Below are 21,046 nucleotides of genomic sequence, written 5' to 3' on the forward strand. Positions count from 1 at the left end.
TTATTTCATATTTAGGTATGGCAGGGCAGTTGGAACTAGGTGATCTTTAAGGTCCATTCCAACCCAAGGCATTCTGTGATTCTATATATGGACATGTATACAATGTTAGTGTTTAAAAACTTCCTCTGCACTGTATTCTGTGTGACTGTCTTTCTTCTGCTTCGTCTTTCCCTCTTCTCTATCTCAGGTCTTCCTTCCTTATCTCAGATCCTGACTGTATCTCACTATCTTTTGTCCTTCTCTTCTACCACCTGTCTCCTACCTGTTTCTGGTCCTTCTCTCATTCTCCCTCCTTCAACCCAACATGGACTCTTTGAATTTTGAAAAATACCTATAGAAGGGCATGATCTTCTGTTTTGCAGAGACTGCAAAATCCTGCCATTACAGTCCACAGAGGCAGCCACTGATCTTTTTGAAAAGCAGAAAAAGATCCAAGGCAGCTTTTAGCCTTGTATTCCACTGATGGGATGAATTAAAAGTTGGAACCAGGATTTTGCATGTTCCTGCCAGTTGCTGCAGAAGCTTGACTATGGTTGTACATGAACAGTTTCTCTCAGAGATCAAGCCTGATTCTTCTATCGCTTACGCTTGTGTGTCTGTGAGTCCAGAATTTGGCCTATAGTAGTTTAGCATTGACTCAAGAGACTTGACTGCATTATTTTAATACTTCTTTTCCATATGAGATGCTATTAAAGTAGTGCCTGGAAATAGGAATACCCAGAGATGCTAGTACATCAGGTTAACCTATTTTTAAAATAATCACTTGTTTTACAGTAGCACATTTTTTGAACCACATTGTGAAAACAGTGAATGACTGTCAATGTCTTGAATATCTTGTCCATAGGTGATTGTCCTTTACTCCATAATTCTCAGCCAGTCAGCCAGCTTCCTTCTCTGAGGCCTGACCATCATCACTACCCAACTATCGATGAGCCTCTTCCACCAAGTAAGCTTTAGTTTTTTATTTTATTGCTTTTTTTCAGCTTTTCCTGTTAACTCAAACAGTCTAGAGGTCAGTATGTCTTCCTAAAGAGCCCCGTCTGTTCTGTATATACATTCTCCAGAACCCAAGCAATATGCCTTTTTGTTTCCCTTATTTGATCCTGACTTCAAATGTTGTCATGTTGTTTTGGACAAGCCCGTAATGTCCCTCTCTGCCTTGGTCCGTCTTCTTCCCTGAAATGAAAATATTATTCCCTGTTTCCAATGTGTTCAGACTTGAATGATTGGGATCTGTCAGTTGTTCTAGAAGCCTTACCATAAGGCTTTCTGGGTGGTGTATCAGCAAAGTACTCTGATTTTTCTGTAACGTTTGTCTCCAGGTTTTCTGTAACCAACTTCAAAGATGGTTTGGGATGGCAGTCCCTGTGGTCTGTCAGGTCTGCATGCGGGTCCAGCAGCAGCCCTTTCACAGTGAGGATACTCCTGGGACAGACAGGTCCAAATCTGAACCAAACCAGCAGAAGTTGGGAAAAGGCAGCTCATGTAAAATGGTCTTGTTTTACTGTCTTTGGATCTGATAATCAGTGAATTTTATGTTCGTTATGAACTGTAGTGGAGTCTACACTTGCAGTGAATAAAAGTGAGAGGGTTTTAAATAGCATGATTGATTAGCAGCCTGGTAATATGGGATTTTTGCCACCAAAGCAACTGCTAGAGTTGTTTTTACTTGTCTTTGTAGCCTTTCCCTCGTGTATTCCCGGAGGATTACACTGCTTTTTGCACTGGCTTTCGGTGTCCAGCAGAGCGCACTCTATTCCCTGCACCGTGCCGCTGATCCCCTTTCAATTGAGCACAGGATTTCACAGCCTGAAATGTGCCTCACAAAAACAACCAGGCGTATAAACAAAGTGCTCTATTTTCTTCAAAGCCGAAGACGGGAACACACTTATTTGGCCTGTGGTGCCCTTGACAAATAATTCATCATTTGCCAACCATGCTGTCAGTATTCCCTGAGCTGAAAATAGCCCTGATGCTGGCGTCAGCTGCACAGTAGCATGAATGATTCAAATGCCTTTAGCCCAGTGAAGTCCCACTGTGGCTTGCCAGTGAATGATGAAATGGGAACGGTTACCTCTGTAACAGGGAAATATTTCTCTTCCTCCCACTCTTACCACAACACTTCGTGAATCGGGCACATTCCCTATTAGATGACTTAATGATAGCACACTGACACCAGCTCGAGTAAACAGAATATACTGTGAATCTATTCTATATTCTTCCATCACCAATTTAATACATTTTTCCTCTTTCTTATAGTTGTCCTCAAAAGGCAAGTATTTCTACCACTGGTTTTCACAAGTGCTTTCACAAGAGGGTGTAAGGACATATTTGATGATAAAGTACAGAAGTGATATCTCTTTGCAGTATTTTGTTTCAGCGTTAGCATATAACATTTTTACAGTAAAGGCTGACACTGTGGGCTTAAATATATTGATCTTAATAGGCATAGATGGTACTAAGTTAATTTTGAGTGGGAAAAAAGGTTGAGTTGAATAAAATCAGTTAGGAAACTGGTTTCCAAAAACTCTCCATGGAATTTTACTGTAATTTCAAAATGAAAACCATAGCCTTAATCTAGAATTTTTTCTTCTCCTTAAATTCAGTATCACTATCTCAGTGCCTTTAATAACTCTTAATCCTAGATAAATAGTTCTTTAATCATGTGAAAGGAAGAAACTATATTTTAAGCCCAAGTTTTTTGATCAAAGCTGGCTTACTTCTCACATGCAGTGTTAGCTTCCATCTATGAGTAGAGGTGAAGGTAATCTGCCAGTGCTGCAAGCTCAGCATTGACTGATTTTATTTAGCTCATGAAGAATCTTCTGGACAGTCTTCTTTCTCTTTTGAATAGTTCTCTGAATAGCTTGATTTCATCATAACCCCACAACAGCTGCTCTCAGGGAGGAAATTTAATTTCAGACTGTTTTATTTAGGAAAATAAAGTAGAAGAGATTCATTATGTATGTAGGAGTTTCATAATGACCAGTCTGAATGCTAAGTCCGATATGAGATTAACAGAAGATTTGCAGTGTTTGCACAGCCTCATGACGGCATTACCAGTCACCCCTTATTATGCCTGTGTTTGGAAACCCTGCAGAACTGAAGCCAAGAAAAATACGTGTGCCCGGTTCAGAGCTGCTCTCAGCTGAAGGTGTGGCTGAGCTTGGAAAGGAAAAGGCAATGTATTTTCTTTCCCCTGATGGTCCTGCCAAAAAAAGTTGCATCTTCTGATATAAATCAGAGCAGTTTCAGAGGCTGCTGTGAAATATGACTTGGCTGATGGAGGGGGATCACTGGAGAACAGAACCAGTACTGTCACATCCGTAGCCCATGCTCTAGCATGCTCTTACTGTGAAGGTTAGATAGAGGTTAGTCTTTGTAGTAGTCACAGTCTTATTTTACCTGGAAAACTTAACAAAAGACCCTGAGGAAACCTGGCTGCTTCTTAGATCACCTTTGCCCCTGAAGTAACATGAAGGGACTTGAGCACAGCTTGGAAGCAGAGTTCTGCCTGTCTTTTCACCTGTCAGTCTGTTTGTCGCACTGTGCAGGTATCCATCCATCTGTCCATAAATCTGGTATCATATTCAGGCAGTTTCTGTGACTTGTGTGACTTACAGGTTGTCTTATGGGAAGGTAGAAAGTACACCCGCTACCTGCGTACGACAGAAGTTGTACCTGCCACCCTTTGACAGCCTTCCCTAACCAAAAGAAGAGTTACTCAGCTGACTAGAAATGCTATTGCAAGGAGCATGAGATACACAGTTCCTAATATTTTAGCATGCCAGTGTCAGCCCGTGGTGTCAGGTGGACATACCCGTAAAGCAGTGAATAAAGCAGCACTCACTGACAGGTGTCGTTCACATCTGTACATACTGCTGCTGTATGTCTGACACATCTGACAGAGACAGCCTTCCTGAAGTCGTAATCCAGTCTGACCTGATGTTTTCACTGTGATCTCCAAGTTCTGAACAAGCTTCCTTACTCCTAGGTTTCCAAATATCATGCTTAGAAGCTTAGGAACTCCAAGTCGTATTTAATTAGACAGTGCAAAATAGCGTGTACAGCTGGTAGTGCACAGGGCTGGATTATAAAACCTTGTTTGACTGTGTAATCGGATATATTTATTCTTGCTAAGTGTCCATCAGCAGGCTTTAGACCAATATGACCAGTTGGTGTCTTCTGTAGGCTGTCTAGAGTGTAGTTCTACAGCACTGCCTACCAGCTTCTAATTCTCCGTCAACCATTCTCAACTTGTTATGAGGTACAACAATAGTGTGGAGTGAGGGCTAGACTTCATCCTTTGCCAGAAAACAGCAAGGAAAATGAAGATCTTCATGATATTGAGCTGGATCATCTTACCTTTGATCTGGCCAAGGTTATTTCCTTGAGGATATTGCAGATAATGCATAGCTCCAGAAGGGCCATTCCCCACCCACAGTGGTACACCTGCCACCAGTGCCAGCGTGCTCAGCAAGGCTCCGGCCTTCAACCTGCCTTACGTGTCAGTCTGATTTATCTCAATGTGCATATGTTGTACTTGTGCTTTTTTTCACTGTCTTACGTTTTAGACATGGTTTTTACAAAGCTGTGATCTTGTTCTTGTAACAGCTACCACATCCTTGGGAAACTTTACCTAGTGGAGGAAGAGAGAGTCCTCTCATTAAATTATGTAGTGATATTCACAGTGAGAGATGCTGCATGTGTACCCATGGTGTGACTGTAGGGTTTGTGTCTTTAAGGACTGTGGTACTTGCAGTCAGCTTTGAAAGAAGTAATGCGTGTGCTTATGGCTCTTCTTGTCCTGGAGTCTTATGGAAGATTTCTCCAAGGACTCCCAGTGCCCATCTTTTAAGGTTTGTGGGATTCAGCTGTCAGGGGCAACTAGCCATGGACTTCAGACAGCCTACACTTGTCTGCAATCAAATATGGGAAGTGGGTTTAGCCAGGTCCAGCATTCAGGAGATGGGAATTGGTCGTGAACGGTAGGTTTCCAGATACAGTAGGAACTTCAGTCCTACTCTTAGAGAATAGGAAATGAAATACATAAAGTATGAAATTCAGCTGATCCTGAATTTGATTATGGAAAACCATAGGAGGAGTAACTCGTCAGGGAAGATGGTATCATAGTAAGAATATGGGAATATGAGGAAGTGTTTGCCCTCGAAGGTAATCATCATATGTACATTTGTGTGTGAATGCGAGTGAGGTTTGCATCTAAACTTGTGTAGAAAGTATGTGCATGTATTTACATAGATATGTCATCAGCTGATGGGTCATGTAGGAATATGAAACTAGCAAGCCTAATTTATTCCACTTCTCCATGCATTCCAACCAGTTTGATACTTGGCTTTGGTAGCTAACTCACTTCTGAATTTTGTCTGTTCCAAATGCTTTTTTTATCAACATTACCATTTTCCACAAGCCATCATATACCAAATAATTTTTACTTTTCAATCATGAGACAACATAAATAGTAGCAGGACACAATAATGATGGAAGGCTCAATATTCTGCAAATTCTCCATCTAGTTTGCATTCATGAGAGCAATGCTCTGTTTAGAAAGGTTTCTAAGGTATGTCCAAAGAGTCTGTAATCAGTTTTCAGTGAAGCCTTTAATTGCTGTATGGTGTCCTTTGAAGCCACTTTGCAAAAAGGAGAGAAATGAAACATGTTTGTTCTGAAACATAATAAAAAAAGAAAACATGGGATTTGCCATATTAGCTCAGGTGTAATCTTCTTGTAAGGGTCGGTTCTTTGTGGCTGCTCCTACCTGCAGTGAATCCAGCCAAGCAGTATCACTAATTGAAAAATCACCTCATCCTTTTAAAAATGTAGTCCCTCTATGTCACTAGTTTTTCATGGGCTGTGGTAGTGAATTCCATGGCCTAACTGTGTGCTGTGTATGAAATGTTTCTGTATATGCATATACTGTATATATGTATATATAGACAAGCAAATAATATATATATACACACTTGAATGTGTACTTTGAATATATACACGTGATACATATTGCATGTAGGCTATATATATATATATATATATATATATATATATAGTATCTCCTGTGTGTATATACCCTGTCTGTGTATGTATGTGTGTCTGTATATATCTCCCTCATGCAGGTTTTCTGGAAGGCACCACACTGACAGCATCACCCCTTCCTTTTTTTCCAACCCTAGATTGGGAAGCTCGGATAGACAGCCATGGGAGAGTGTTCTACGTGGATCATGTCAACCGCACCACCACGTGGCAGCGCCCCACGGCTGCAGCAACACCGGACGGGATCCACAGGTCTGGCTCCATCCAGCAAATGGAGCAGCTGAACCGCCGGTGAGCATTTGCACCTTGAGATCCGTGCTCTCCTTTTGCCACACTGCTCCAGTAGCTCCCTTCCTTCTCCGGTGCACCACATTGACTCCCACCTTGTCCAGGTTCTTGTCCCTCCTGTAGCTCTCTTCTAGCCAGTTGGTGTGCCTGCTGTGGGTGTGTGCAGCTCAAACCCGCCCACAAGAGAAGTGCTGTTGGGTGAATGATGGTGCAAAACATTTCTAACAGCAAGAGGAGGCTTTTGGAAAACTTTTCTGAAATAACTACCAGAAAGGAAGTGAGCATTCTTCCAAAACATGGAGTCACTTTTGCTATTTAACTGTAGGAGTGGCACTGATGGGTCGGCACTTAGTGCTGTGCTGCAGAGTTTTTGGGCCTGACTGCTACTGGAATTGTTGCCATATCCATGTGATGTTTCTACCCAAGCTATTTAGGCCTGTTGAAAGGTCTGTCTCCTTTTCCAGGGCAGAGCCCTGCTCTAATAGGACTGAGCACATGTCTAGAGGTGGACAGGTCTGCTTAGTGTTGCACTGGGCCCTGTAAATCTGTCAGTTCATTCTGGGCTCGCTGAGATACCTCTTAATGTCGCTTATATTTTTGCTTTGTTTGACTAGTCCGCACATAGATTTGTTTATCATTTTCTTCTTGTGCTTGCTTTTTCGACTGAATCTAAGAGGAAAGAAAAAAAATAAACAATTGGTCAAAAGTCTTCCTTTTTTTGCTTAAAAAGAGGGTTTGGGTTGTTTTTTTTTTTTAATTCCCTGCTTACTATAATGATGCCATTTCTAGAAAAGGATAAGGAAGACTGAAATTATATTTTAATTATAGCATGTAAAATGCCACAAAAGCGTTTTGACCTTTTTTCCTGTGCTAAGAGAAAGATCTGCAACTGAGAGAAGGATGCAGAGTTTTGAAGTGCTATTTTCAGAGTACTTTGATTAGTTTGGGAGCTGCTGTGCCCTGAATGAGACAGTCTGGGAGAACTCGGCCAACTTAAACTGACACCATCAACACGCTCTTGAGGAATAATCCTTTCTTTACCAAAATTCATTATTTTGAGTAGTATTTTATAACATCTGTTATGTCTTGCAGAAGTGAGAGAACCTGCTCGGTATTTGTTTTCATTATAGCCTTGCTCATATAGTCTCAAGCTGCCATGTTAATATAAACAAACAAACAAACAAACCAAAAAAAAAACACTAAAGAAAGTGAATGTTTAATGTTGATTCTTTCAAGGGATTTACGTGACTTCTCTGCCATTTAGCACTGGTCTCTAAGAGGGATTTTAGCCATATCAAATCTCAGACTACTCGGCTGCCACTTAAACAGGTTATCTGCCAGAGAAACCAGAAAGCTGCTGTGGACATACATCGGGTTTTGTGTTTTTTCTTCCATTTTTTTGGAGGTTGAACTCATGTAAATGCAGCACAGCCATGAAAGGAATAAGTTCTCATAAGAGTGAGTTACCATTCTGTTAGTTAATGCAAGTTAACCATTAAACTAGCTATCGCAGCAGAAACTGAAGGGTAGGCATTGTCTTTGTGACCTCCTTCCCTCATATTACTCAATGTTTTCATATAGGCTGCCTGTCTGTCTTGGTTATGACTTGATTATCACTGGTTTGGGTTGGGAATTGAGAGTTGATAAGATTGATATTCTTTTAATCCCTCAATTTTTAGTATTCATGTATCCAATTACAAAGGGAGAAGTATGGAGGGTTTTCAGCAGTGGCAGATCTCTAAATGTGCGAGTTCCATTGGAGACTTTGCAGTTTATTCAACATGAAATGTCATGGCTTCTTGGGACTAAGGAAAAAAGCTGGTGATTTTCTACTCTTTTCCAAGGAGCTCTGTTCATTCGAGAAGTTGAATACAAAGGTCTCCTATTGTTACCAAGTTTGGAACATTTCCTACAGTTCTAGTAAAGGGGATTCATATAGAATCTCCTGAGCATTTGCCCAGTGGCAGGTAATTTCTGTAGTTTTAACCTGGCTGTTACATTTTTTAAAATGATTGTAGTCCTAAGTCTAATTTCAGATATTTCATGTCTCCACATTTCAGGAATGTCAGGAAAGCTACTTTTCATTAGTTATTATCAACACTGTGGAGCACTGGACCTTGTTTTAAGCACTCATTTTAGAAATACTCTTTTGTTTCAAACTTCATGATTTGAAACGTTTTTCAGCAAACACACCTGAGAATCATTTTAGGTGAGGCAACAGCAAACATAGACCTTGCTGATAGAATTAGCAGCAGCCTGAACTTTTGCTCTAACCTCAAACAAAATTTGAACTCAACATCACTCCACAGTTTGAAAAAGCTTGGTGACTTTTCTTTTTAAACAAATTTACTTTTTTTTTTCTTCCTGATTTAATTTGTGGAAGGGAATGGAAAGACCAAAATATTACAAGGAACCTTGGTATTTCCAGCCCAGCCAAAACCACAAAGCTTTGGAAATTCAGCTTGAAAAAAAACCCATAGCTGTGATTAAACCTAGTCCTGCTTTCCTTCTGTGGCTTCCTTTTAGCTGTACGAGCCACTCGAGGATACAAGGAATGCTAAACTGGAATCCAAGTGTTGGGCAAACACCAAAGAGCCATCCATACTTTAATTTTAAAGGTGCTTGCTTATTTTCTGCAGCACTACCTGGCTTGCTTACTTGTTGGCCAAGCAGATAACAGCCCTTGTTGTTCAAGCTCTGTTGAAAGGATACTTTGCAGCATAGGTATGTCTAAATTTGTCTATGCACTAGTTTGAAAGATAATAACGTAAGAAATTATAACCATCATAGTTAGGTCAGCCACAGCGTGGTATGTCTTAACCTCCATTTCTTTGACAAATCACTTTGAAAGGAGACTGAAATTTGCAGAGGCATTCCCATAACTTTTTCACTTTCAATGTTTTCTCCAATTACTTTGGCATTTTTTGGTATTGATATAAGGTGATTTTATAGTATTGAGACGCAGAAGAAATGGGTAGCCTTTTGTTGGCATACAGGTGGTATTGCTCTTTGAGGTTTGCCAGTGGGGATTTTCTACCATCTAATTAAATTGAAGGTGCAGGGTTTTTCTATATGTGTGCTTATATCCCTTGATTATATGAACTTGGGGGGGGTTGTGGTTGGGTTTTTTTTTCCTTTCTATTGCATGTGGGTATTGTAAAACTGCTCCAATACTGGAATGGAAAATTCATTCAGTTGCCTGCTGACAAGTGAATAAAGCTGTAAAATGTAGGTCTAAAACAGAGGGTTTAAAACTGCAGTAAATTCATGCTGTTGCAAAACCTGCTATCAGAATTTCCGTGTAAAGATGGATGTTTTCTTAAACTATCAAAATATACACTAAATGTAGCTTCAAATGACTTTGAGTATTGGAGGGGGACACATAACTTTGTGAAAGTTTAGCATAAATCTATTAAAGCTTCAATTATTTTTCTTAATTATCTCCAGCCATTTTGCCTAAGATTAGGTTGCAGTGAGCTAGTGGAGATGATGTGTTTTGAGGCATCAAAAATCCAAACCCTAACTCTTCTCTTTAATGATCCTGTGTCACTTTGAGGAACTAACTCATTACTAACTTCTAATTTAGAATATAGTATGCATTAACAAATAGAGAGAAAGTAAGCAAAATTTGTAAGTTGGAGCTTGAACTGAGGAAAGAAAAGAGTGTAAATCAGAAAAATTAAAGACAAACAATGCTGGATGAGATTAAAAGGCAATAAAGCCATCCTGTTTCAAATACACATGGAAATGCTATGAAGAAATAAGGATTGAAAATACTGGGATGGAATAAAAAATAATTAAAATAATTAAGAGAGTCTGTTTTCTAGCTTTGCTTTTGTTTCTCTTTCTGTTCTTTCTTTCTCCTTATGCTTTCTTTTTCTTTTCTTTCTTTCTCTATAAAATTCATTTATAATACATATAAGACATATTCATAGTTTGCCAGTAGAACCAGAGAAAACATGTTCACCAATTCATCTGTCACTATAAGTGAACAAGTTAAGGAGAATTTGATTTCTGTCGTGTGAATTCAGAACACTCCAGACTATTTGTTCCTCATCTGTGCTCTTACTCTGTTGTACACTGAAGATAGAAATATTGGAATCATTCAGAAACAGTGCTGATTCTTAAGGCAGAAAGCAACAGAAAGCTCCTCTGTTAACTAAAGCTTGTTTTTCCTTCCTATGAATGTATCTAGGTACCAAAACATCCAGCGAACCATTGCAACAGAGAGGACTGAAGATGATGCTGTGGTAAACAACAGGGTGGAGAGAGTTCCCACTGGAGGAGGAAGTGACTCTGAGGCAGAGCCTTCCCAGCCAAGCCCAGGTATGGGGAAACAAAGCTTCTGAGTGGTATGTTCAGTGCCATTCAGTTCTGGGGAAATCTGCATTTCCAGGGGAGACTGGAATTTTACTATACCAGGTTGCAAAACTTAATTAAAAAATAAAAAGATAATTAGACCTGAAGATACAGTTTTTAGATGTGAAGCTACAGGTACTTGATAGAACAGTATCAGTCCTTTTTTAACAACTACTAAGACAGACGAAGCATTTTTACCTTAGTAAAGGGCCATTTGAAATTAAAATGGGAAAGGCATTTTGCAACTACTAGGGTGAATACTGTTCACCTACGTAGTTGCAAAACTGGTGCTGTGTTATTTTTGTTGCTGTGTGGTTTTTAGCTCGGGGCATTTGCACTTTATTCTCTCCAGGCCTGGCTTCTGCGCTGCCACAACTGCCCATGTGATTGCACCTGCTGTGGCCCTGGCATCATGTATGAAATACTTGTGTTTTGTAAAGCTGCAGTTTTGCGATAGCTGTGAGCTGACCTAAGTGTGGGCTGTGACCAAAGAAGGCACTGCTGTCTTTTTGCTCACCACTAATTTATGTGACAGGACCCCGTACCAGAGTGGAGAACTGACCTGCCTGAAAAATAGCCTGGCTTCTTGTCCTTGTAATTTACAGCCAGATTGGATCTTACATCTGGCTTGTTAGATGAGGAGACAAGAATGAGTGTCACTACAAAGCAAAAGAGGAAAATGTGTACCCAAGGCAGGATGAGATGGCAGGGGTCTCTTCTACTCTTTTTGGTGGTAGTCACACTCGTATTTTCTCAAAACATTTGGGAAACCATAGTCTTAAGTGTTTGTTTCAGGTAGAAGTATCAGCAATCAGTCTAGTGCCCACTATGCAACTTGAGGCCATGCAAAAATAACTCCCTTCTTTGTTAGCACCAGCAAAATGATTAACCGGTTCTCTTCCTTTGGATCACTCTTACCTCCACCTTTGTGTTCTGTATTGTCTACCATGAGTAAATCCAACTTCTTGCTATCCTTTTGCCGTCCCTCTGTAAACAGCATTGGTAATGGGAAAGAACCAACACAGTATCTGCTTGAATTTTCTTAGTTTTCCAAGGTTAATAGGAAAAGTTACAGAGAGAAATAATAACCTTTTTTTAACAAGTTTAGAAAAATATTCAGTTTTGTTTGTTTTCCTGATCCATTAGGTGTTTTTAGCTTGAAAATCAGTTTTAGCCAAGGATGTTTAACATTTGATGCTCAAAGTTTCCTAGCCATCTTTTGTATTGCAATTAAAGGGAGACTTTTACCTACAGTGTATCATATAAGGAGATCTCAGTTCTCTGTGCTAGAGAAGTGGAAATGAGGTACACATTGTATTATTAGTATTTATAAGTAATGTCGCCATTACTTGTAATATGTATAATCGTTTAGTATCTTAGACAACATAATAAAATAGTAATTTAGTAGGAGTTGCCAACACTAAGTATTTAGTTCAGTTTGTTATTTAACATGCACTCCTTTGTTTTAAACCCGAGGAGCTAATGAGTGTGATAAATGTTATCATAAGTTATTAGGAAATGGTTTTTGCTACAGATAATTGCTTTTCTTTTAGAAGAAAACATAATATTGTATTAAATGCCAAGGATTAGAAGGTCAGTGATGGTGTAAACACATCAGGGAAAGAAAAAGCTGCAGTATTATACATTTGTTATTTGTCTTTTAATTTAAATGAAAAATGTCAGAAGGAATACAATTTAGGCACATTAATCCAGGTTCTGAGCCAGTATAAATCAATTTAACTCCAGCAATTGATCCAGTCTGCAGTTTTAAATGGACAAAATAATATGATGTGTGCAGCAGGAAGAAAAAAGAAGTTTTAATTGATAAGAAAAAAATGGGAAACTGCATTTATTCTCTTGATGATGTTTGCATCCAATTTTCATGGATTGCAAATAAAATTTGGCTTTATTTGAAAGTGCCAGAACATCCAAGCCATAATTCCATGATAGGAAGAATTTTCTGGTAGCTATAGAATATCAGGAGTTTCTACCTCTACAGAGTTACATTCTCAATGCTCAGTTCTGCTCCTGTGCTTCATTAAGTGATACAGATTAAAAATAATCCAATTGTGTCTGGTCTTGTTTTCTTTACCATACAAGTCCCGAAAACCTCAGATTTGTCAAAAACAATGCAAGTAAAATACAGGGCAATGCTGGATCGGGAGATTGGATTTCTCTAAAATCAGCAGTGGGGCGAACCAGAATGGACGTGGGTGACTGAACCAAACCATCAGCTGGTGATGTGCTGTGGTCACATATTTAGGGACAGCAGCAGACTTGACAAAGAGTTTCATAAGCTACAGTTCAGGAAACCATCCAGCTCATGCCCTGCTGTGGTAAATACTGCACCACTAACCATAAGGACATCCGTCAGTTTGCCAGCAGGCTTGTCTTGGGAATGCCAAGGTAGGTGCATTGGGCAGGTGGTGACTTTTTTATATTATCACTTTTGCAGCTGTTTCTGAAAGGTTAAATAATAGTCTGTGCTTGCCACTACATTAATAAGATTCTGTGGGTTGTTTTTTCGTCCAGAGATTAGGAGGGAAGGTTCCCTTTCTCCTGTGAATTCTCAAAAAATCACCTTGTTGCTGCAGTCTCCAGCTGTGAAGTTCATCACCAATCCTGAGTTCTTCACTGTGCTGCATGCAAACTATGTGAGTAATTATGATTTGCTCTCTCGCACTACTGATAATTTTGAGTCCCAGAGCTTCAGGGAGAATGCACAGTGAATCTGAATTGTGTGCCTTGGGGCTCAGTTGTCCTTTCTGAGCAACAGACCAGGCTGGGGACACTACAGCCGGGCTGCTCCAAGGAGGCTCTTGCTGGGATTCTGCCTCACATAAGAGATTCCATGGTACAGAGGAGCTCATTAGTGTTATCCTCCCAGAAGAAGCAGGAACCCTTGGTTTCAGCTTGGTCAATTCTACTGTCTGTTGCTGCAGGGAGTGAAGTTGTTCCCTTTTGATCCAACATCCTGAGAAATCTTACTCAGATACCACCAAGTCTCAGGGAAATAGAGGGAAAAAAATTAACTCTTGCAATTTGCATTCCCAAAAAGGGGGCAGGCATAGCTGAGTGAAAGAAATACTAACTTGAGTTTTACTGTAGCTATTTTGGAAAAACACAAATCAAAACAAATTTTCAAAATTCAAGTAACTTTTTTTTCCATTAGTGCAGTAAAACCACACATATTAATGCAAACCTGGTGTGGAGTGGAAAAAATGTAGTATCAGGACAAAGCAGATGGGAAGTCCCACAAGGAGATGCAGTCCTAGTTTGCCATATCTGGAATGTAGTTCAACAAGGCATCTACACATGGCTTCTGAATATTCGGAAAGTCATCCATTTCGGGGTAGCAATGACCTTTCTTTACCAAAGGAAAAGAAAGTAAAACAGTTTGAGAGTTGCCCCAGCACAGCCTTTTAGCTAACTGCAGACATCAGGTTTTGGCTGTGGCACTTCATGGATTGAAGCCAGCTGTCCATCTCCAAGCATCTGCCAGAGATTATCACCCATGAGATCCTACCAAGGAAGGGATGTATTAACTCATCTGACATTCCCTGAACTAGGTTATGGAGTGCAGATAATTTCTTCCATTGGCAGGGTGATATATCATGATTTATAGCTGGGAGCAATATAATTTTTGACCAGCGTAGTTGTTGGAAAAATGAGCAACTGATTCCATAGTTGTGTAAAGAACAACTCACAAGAGACTAAATCCCAATTTTATTACTCACTGAAATTAAAAAAAAGGAAAAAGAGGCCTTCAGTTTTATCTTAAAAACTTGTCTCTAATGTGAGAACCAAAATAATCTGTTGAAATATCTGTCAAATTGTCATACAGATACCACTTGTACAGGAATATGGCCCACGTAACTTTTACCTTAACATGAGTGTAATATTTTACAATACAGTATTTTACAATACAAGCCCCTGTTAAAATTTCAAGCTATTAATTATGCCAGTGAAGTTGGAATTGGAAAATATTATCCAGCAGTTAGAATTAAAAGGGAAAAGCTCTAATTTTTCAGTTACTTTATTTCCATAAAAAGATAAAACTACATTACACTCCTTGTTTGCCTAATGCAGCTTAGAGATATTCAAGACAGTTATTGATCATACATTAGATCAAAATACAACTTTTGTTATGTAGTAGGCTGGGATCTTAAATATCTGTGACCACAGAGCTTTCCCGGGTTATAAGCAGGTCATATCTTCAGGGCAGAGATCATATCTCTGTGATTTCATAACATTTAGCAACCCTTGCCATAATTAGGGACCCTGTGCCACAGGGAGTGTTCTCAGGGGTGCCACCACAGTAAATCCTTACATGATAAAGATAATACCTGTAGATGTTTTATTGCATTATAGTGGTTAAAATGCACTAAATGTACACAGAAATTGAGAATTCAAAGCTGTTGGGTCAGATTCTCTGGACATATTCCAGGTCTGCACAATCAAACTCACTTCACTGGAGACAGGAGTCCTCCAGTGATCCTTTATTACTCTAATGAGTGACTCAATACTTTGGGCTGACCAGCAAACCAAGGCACTCATTTTCTCTCTAGTGAAAGGCTCAGGAGATTTTTGTGAAGTTTCCTACTCTGTCTTGAGGAGTTTGTTCCCTGAAGTGAAAGATTCCAAGACTAGCCTGTGGATGGGCCTTTGTGTTGTCAGCTCAAGTATTATTTTGTGGTGCTCTATCATTGAACACATGGTAACAACAAATACAGTTCAGTGGGCCCCTATTCTGCAATCAGATCAGTTCACTCCCTTGAACTACATCAGGCCACATTCCCCTAAGAGGTGTATTTAATGCCCATTGTGAGATACAACTTGCTGCCTGAGGGGTGGCATTCATTTAACTCGTGGAAATGTCTCCATCTGACAGGCTTTGTAGTCATCGCAGAAACAAATACTCAGTTCCAGGAAACAATTCACATCTTCCAAAAATAGACAATTAAAAGTGTCTGTTTCTGTCCTGTGGCTGTATAGTCACCATTAAAAAAGTATCAAGCTCACATGGAGACATCTGCACTGGGGTCCTCTTAAGTTCATGGCTCCTATCACATGCATCTTGATTTCAATTATAGCATAAATATGTGTTCACAGCTGTCTTTGCATCTCTCTGACACTGCCCAGGTTTCTGTTGACCAGTAAAAGCAATGAAAGGGGCACAACTTCATGCACCTTGAGAGGGTGATGTTTCAGCTGACCATCTTTTTGAAGTGCATTAGAAAGGCAGTTCTTGCACAAGCTAACTGCAGATAATGTGTGGGATGTTTCACTTTCCAGATTGTATTTCTTAATTCTACATGTGCATGTAAAGTAGTCATTCAAATCAAAACAATGAGATGGAAGTGTTTCTTGATTCTAACAGGACTTGTTTCAGTTCTTTGGGCATATGTCCCATGAAATAACCAAGTATGTTTTGACATCAGAACTGGTTTTCTTCACTTCTGTTACCCATCTCATAGAGTGCCTATCGAGTCTTCACCAACAGTACCTGCTTGAAGCATATGATTCTGAAGATTCGTAGAGATGCTCGTAATTTTGAGCGGTATCAGCACAACAGAGACCTGGTAAATTTTATCAACATGTTTGCTGATACCCGACTGGAGCTTCCTCGTGGCTGGGAGATAAAAACTGACCAGCAGGGCAAGGTAAGAGTGCCAACTAAAGTAATCACTTGTTTTAGCACATGAGGCTACGTGATTATTAAAAGTTCCTTTCATCTTGACTCAAAGTCAGTGAAGGTTTGGTTTAAACAACGCAAACAGCAAGCAGAGTTATTTTAGAAGCGGAAAAAAAGCTTCAAAATTTCAAAGCATTTCTAGCTTTCTGTAGAATATTGTGCCAAAGCCAAGGCAGCATTGGACTGACAGCAAAGTTTGAGCCAGAGTTGGTCTGTTGTGACTGCAAAATTTGACTCAGTGTCTGTACCTTGAATGAACTTTGCTGCCTGACTTTTGGAACCACCAGGTTAAAGCATCATTTCCCAATAATAGTATTCTCTCCTGTCTTGTTTACATCATGGCCATTGCACATGATCTTGGCCTACACAGCTTCAGGTGTTTTCCAAGAGCTATTCTAGCTTCAAGTAGGCCAGTCCTGTCATTTGCAGGTACCTTCCATGGACTGTACTTAGCCAAGGTATTTCTGCCATAAAATTGCCAGTGGTTTTCCTGCTGTTTTCCCACAATATCATCACAATGTTGGCAGTCTTCTTATTAAAAGACACCATTGTTCCTTTGTGTTTCAGTCTTTCTTCGTTGACCACAACAGCCGTGCTACCACCTTCATAGATCCCAGGATCCCGCTGCAGAATGGGCGTCTCCCAAATCACCTGACTCACCGGCAACATCTGCAGCGACTTCGTAGCTACAGCGCTGGAGAGGTAACTATGCTCCTATCAACTCAGGAGCTTTTGACAGCAGTCTTCTCTAGAATTATAAGAACTCCTTATATTTGAAAAGCATTGAAACAGACTGCCTTGTGAATATTTATCTTCCAAAGACAATAAGGGATTTTTTTGTCTTTCTGAAAGTTTTATTTCAGAGTTTGCTGGTTTGTATTTTGATAGTTTTCAGAATAAATTAATGAGCAAGTAAAGCATTACTGAAGTGAGGTGATGACAAAATAGATTTCAAAAGAAGAATCCATATTTGACATCCTGGTCTTGCTTTACTCAAGTCATTCATTAATTTTTTTTATAGCCTGATACCTCAGCCTGATATCTCATATGTTTCTTCATTCCCGGCTGTGACACTGTGCTCTGAAAAGATAGACTCCCTAGAAGCAGTGCAGTAATGTATGTTGAGGTTTGCTTTCCTAGCTTTCAGTCACATTAAATATCTTTCCTATGTATCATGGGGATGATTTTTATCACTGAGGGCCGTGGACAGGATTGAAAGAAGCATGAATACTGTGTTTGTATTGTGGATTTAAGTAGGAAAAAGTACCAGCAATCAGATCCTTCCTATAGCAAATCCATACAGTTAAAAGATCTGTAAAGATTGTTGCTGAATAGAACCAGAGATGAGCTATGGCAAAAGGATCTTTCTCTTTCACAAAAATATCCAGAGAAATGCTTGTGAAATTAGCCTCAAAATTTATTGCAGCAGGACCAGTCTGAATACCTCTCACTGCCACGTGGGGTTGGGCTCAGGAGCCCAGGGTGTGAGGTCAGTTTCTTCAGGACCAAAGGCAGACCAGGCATGAGTATCTTGGGCATGTTTTCTCTATCTTAGGTGAATACAGCACCCTATTTTCTGAAGATAGAAGTGTATCAGTGGATCTGTTCCAATCATATCTTCCCACCAGCTTAGCAACTTCCCTCTGCCAGCAGCCATCAGTTTAGTGTTGCTGCTGTGATTTAATTACTGGCATGCCTGGGATAGCCACCTGCACCATGATTCATGCTTGGGCCCATGCTTGCCTGAGGCTTGCTTACAAATTCACCGTGTCAGGGACAGAAACACCACTGAGCAATTCAGATGACCTAGCCCAAAAAACATGCTTGGTTTTGCAAGCACTGGCAAGGCTGGCAAGGAGCAATATGCAATAAATCAAAAAAACAAGTACAGGGTAGGGAGTCAAAAGTATTGAATACTTTTGAATAGTGATTCTCTGGGGAAAGCATAAACTGTTCTTTGAGGCCACTTGTGTTTCGGCATGATCAGCCAATAAAATAGTCACCTCTCAGTCTTGGTGGCACAGGTCCCACAGTGCTTCTACACTCTTTTCATAGTCAAGCTTCTTTGTTGTAGTCAAGTAGCTTCCCATTTGGAAGTGTCTGCTGCTCCACTGGAAGGACTCCCATTGATTTCCAAGGACTTTGGATTGATGCCTGAAAGTCCCTCATTTACAAGGAAAATATTCAACCCTTTGCAGCTCAGGCCGCTTATTAAGAGCCTCGTGTTCCATGCCATTTCCTCCCAGCACATTTGGATGTTCTTTGGCCTATAAATCATGTCTGTAGGCTCACATGTGGGACTTTGTCCTGGCCATGTGTCAGCTGTCTGCAGTCTTGCTGGTTTCTTTGCTGAGCAGATGGTGTGGCCTCTGGATGCTGTCGCCAGGACAGTATGAAGGACCACAAAGGACAACCCACCAGTTTTCAATGTAATGTACATATGTCAAAGGAGCCTGAAGGACGTCAGAATAGTGAAGTTGTGGCTGCCAGAGAGGGCATAGAAAAGAGCCAGGGTAATGAAATAAAGGACCTCTGCAAAAACTTCCATTGTTCTGTGTAGACTACTGATACTAAGTGGTATTATATATAAATTTGACAAAAATGCTACAGATTCTTTAGTAAGCACTTCTTTAAGAGTTATCAGTCTTTTACAGGAAAAGGGGGGTTGTTGCTTGGTTACCTGATTTTTGGAAGAAATGTTCAGGTAGCTATAGTGGCCATCAGTAACGAAAGTATAGGTCACTAAATGATTCATTTCCTTCTGCCACTGCTGTAAACGGAACAGCTCATAAGCGCTTTCCATTCCCTCTAAGGCACCTCCCATCTGCAGTGAAAATCAACATACATGATTACAGGGTATAGATTTTAAAGACTGCAAGAGGAAGGAAGCAAACATTCACAATGGAGAGGCAAGAAGAGCAGAGAAGGTACTAGAATATGGCAGTATCTAAATCTCCTTACCAGTCCAAACCACAATAAGCAAGTAGCAGGATTCAAATGGGCCTCTGAAATCCAGCAGTGATACAAAACCCAGGAAAAGGTATCCTAAAAGGCTCTTCCAGTAGTTTGGACTCTCCACTCTGGTTGCAACATCCCAGTATCAATTTCAAAGCTGTTAAACCCTGACATAAATCTGTCAGATTGCTCTGCACTACATGAACCAGGTCGCTAAATCATTAGAGGGTTCACTCTTTATTTTTTATTAGAGAATAATGTGCTAATCAAAATTAAATTATTCAATTAGAAAGTCAAAGTAGACAAGATGATTGTGACTGAACACTGAATTGGAGTAATCAATTGTACTCTATTAGCTAAAAGAGTGGAATGAGAATTGTTAGCAAAATGAAAGTTAATTAGACAGCTGGGAATTTTCCTTTTGTGTTGCCAGAGAAAAATTGTTTAGAGGTGTAAATGTGCAAAGACCAAACACAGCATTGGCAATGCCTAGGGATGGTGATGGAGTACATCACCAGTTTATTTTATTGAGGTGTGTACAGAACTGGATTCTTACCATCTAGATGACTTTAGCTGTTAAACCAGAACTGGGACAGTGGAAAGAAGGGAGTGAAGGTTTCTTTTCAGAGGCACTAGACACATTTCCTTCCAGAATTCTTGCTTCAGGAGAAATATGTCCAGGCACTAGGAAGCTAACCAAAAGAAATGGTGACATGAGTGAGAGGAGGATCCAGGCCCAGGCTGGGCAGAAGTACCTTCCAGTTTCCAACTGATGAGCAAATACCACCTAGTGCTAATTTTTATGGGAGATGTATATTTAACTCCTCTGTTACTCCTCCCTTTCTCCCTTTCTGTCTTCTGGTCAGTAAATCCAAGTGTAGCAACAAGGGCATAGGATTTGTCTTTGTCAAGGATGAGTCAGCCGTCACCCTTAAAAACAGGTTCACCCACCATCCACATTCCTTTGCAAGTCTGTTCTGCAAGGACCTGAGGAATTCACCTGAGGACCTCACCTGAATTCCAAGGCTCCCTAGAAGTGAAGAAGCTGAGCCTTAGCACCCTCCCACACATCCTCAACTACTACAGCTGGTCACAGGCCAGTGTGTGATCCTGGCTGTGCTGCCCACAGACAGCCCAAGAAACGGCTGCTCCCACAAGGCCCTTGTGCCCACTGTGGCAATGGATCATAGGCACCTCTTGCACCTAAGCGTCCTCCCTGAGCCATAGCATGGAGTGAATGCCATAAAGGCCACATAGTGCTTGCTGGGGTGGATGCCCAGGTCACAGGGGAAAAGCTGCCTAAACCTGAGCTAAACTTCCATTGTGAGTTGGCCTGCAAGGGTGTGAGGAGGAGACAAAGGCAGAAGATGGGTGCAAGTGAAATCGTAACTGAATGATGGAGTGAAACATTCACCATGCACTTTCACAGCATGAAATTGTTTGAAATTGTTTTAAATTACATTGTGTTTGATTAGAATAGTTAAGATTTTTCATTGTTTAACCTGTGTGTTGACATGTATCAAATGCATTGCCTGGTATCTTGTTACATGTAAACATTTTAAGCTTTACAGGTTCCAAAAGGCAGCTTGCCAGTCACATTTAGCTTCCCAGTTTTTGTGTATAGCCAGTTGGAAGAGCTGGCGTTTGGCCGTACCACTGAAAATGGGTTGGCACCGTTTGCTTGGATACAGAGCTAAGCAT

General features: G+C 40.3%; 1 protein-coding gene across 5 annotated transcripts in view; it reads left to right on the top strand.

The window, feature by feature from the left end:
- Positions 1-21,046, top strand: part of HECW1 (HECT, C2 and WW domain containing E3 ubiquitin protein ligase 1) — a 264,963-nt gene that overhangs the window by 192,278 nt on the left and 51,639 nt on the right. For all 5 annotated transcript variants that reach the window (XM_048297557.1, XM_048297546.1, XM_048297548.1 and 2 more), the window contains 6 exons: positions 845-946; positions 6,189-6,339; positions 10,532-10,662; positions 13,228-13,349; positions 16,173-16,358; positions 16,958-17,092. In XM_048297557.1, the coding sequence (XP_048153514.1) occupies positions 845-946; positions 6,189-6,339; positions 10,532-10,662; positions 13,228-13,349; positions 16,173-16,358; positions 16,958-17,092 (827 nt within the window). The remainder of the gene's footprint in view (positions 1-844; positions 947-6,188; positions 6,340-10,531; positions 10,663-13,227; positions 13,350-16,172; positions 16,359-16,957; positions 17,093-21,046) is intronic.

Source organism: Corvus hawaiiensis, chromosome 1 (genome assembly GCF_020740725.1).
Source record: "Corvus hawaiiensis isolate bCorHaw1 chromosome 1, bCorHaw1.pri.cur, whole genome shotgun sequence".
Lineage (NCBI taxonomy): Eukaryota > Metazoa > Chordata > Aves > Passeriformes > Corvidae > Corvus > Corvus hawaiiensis.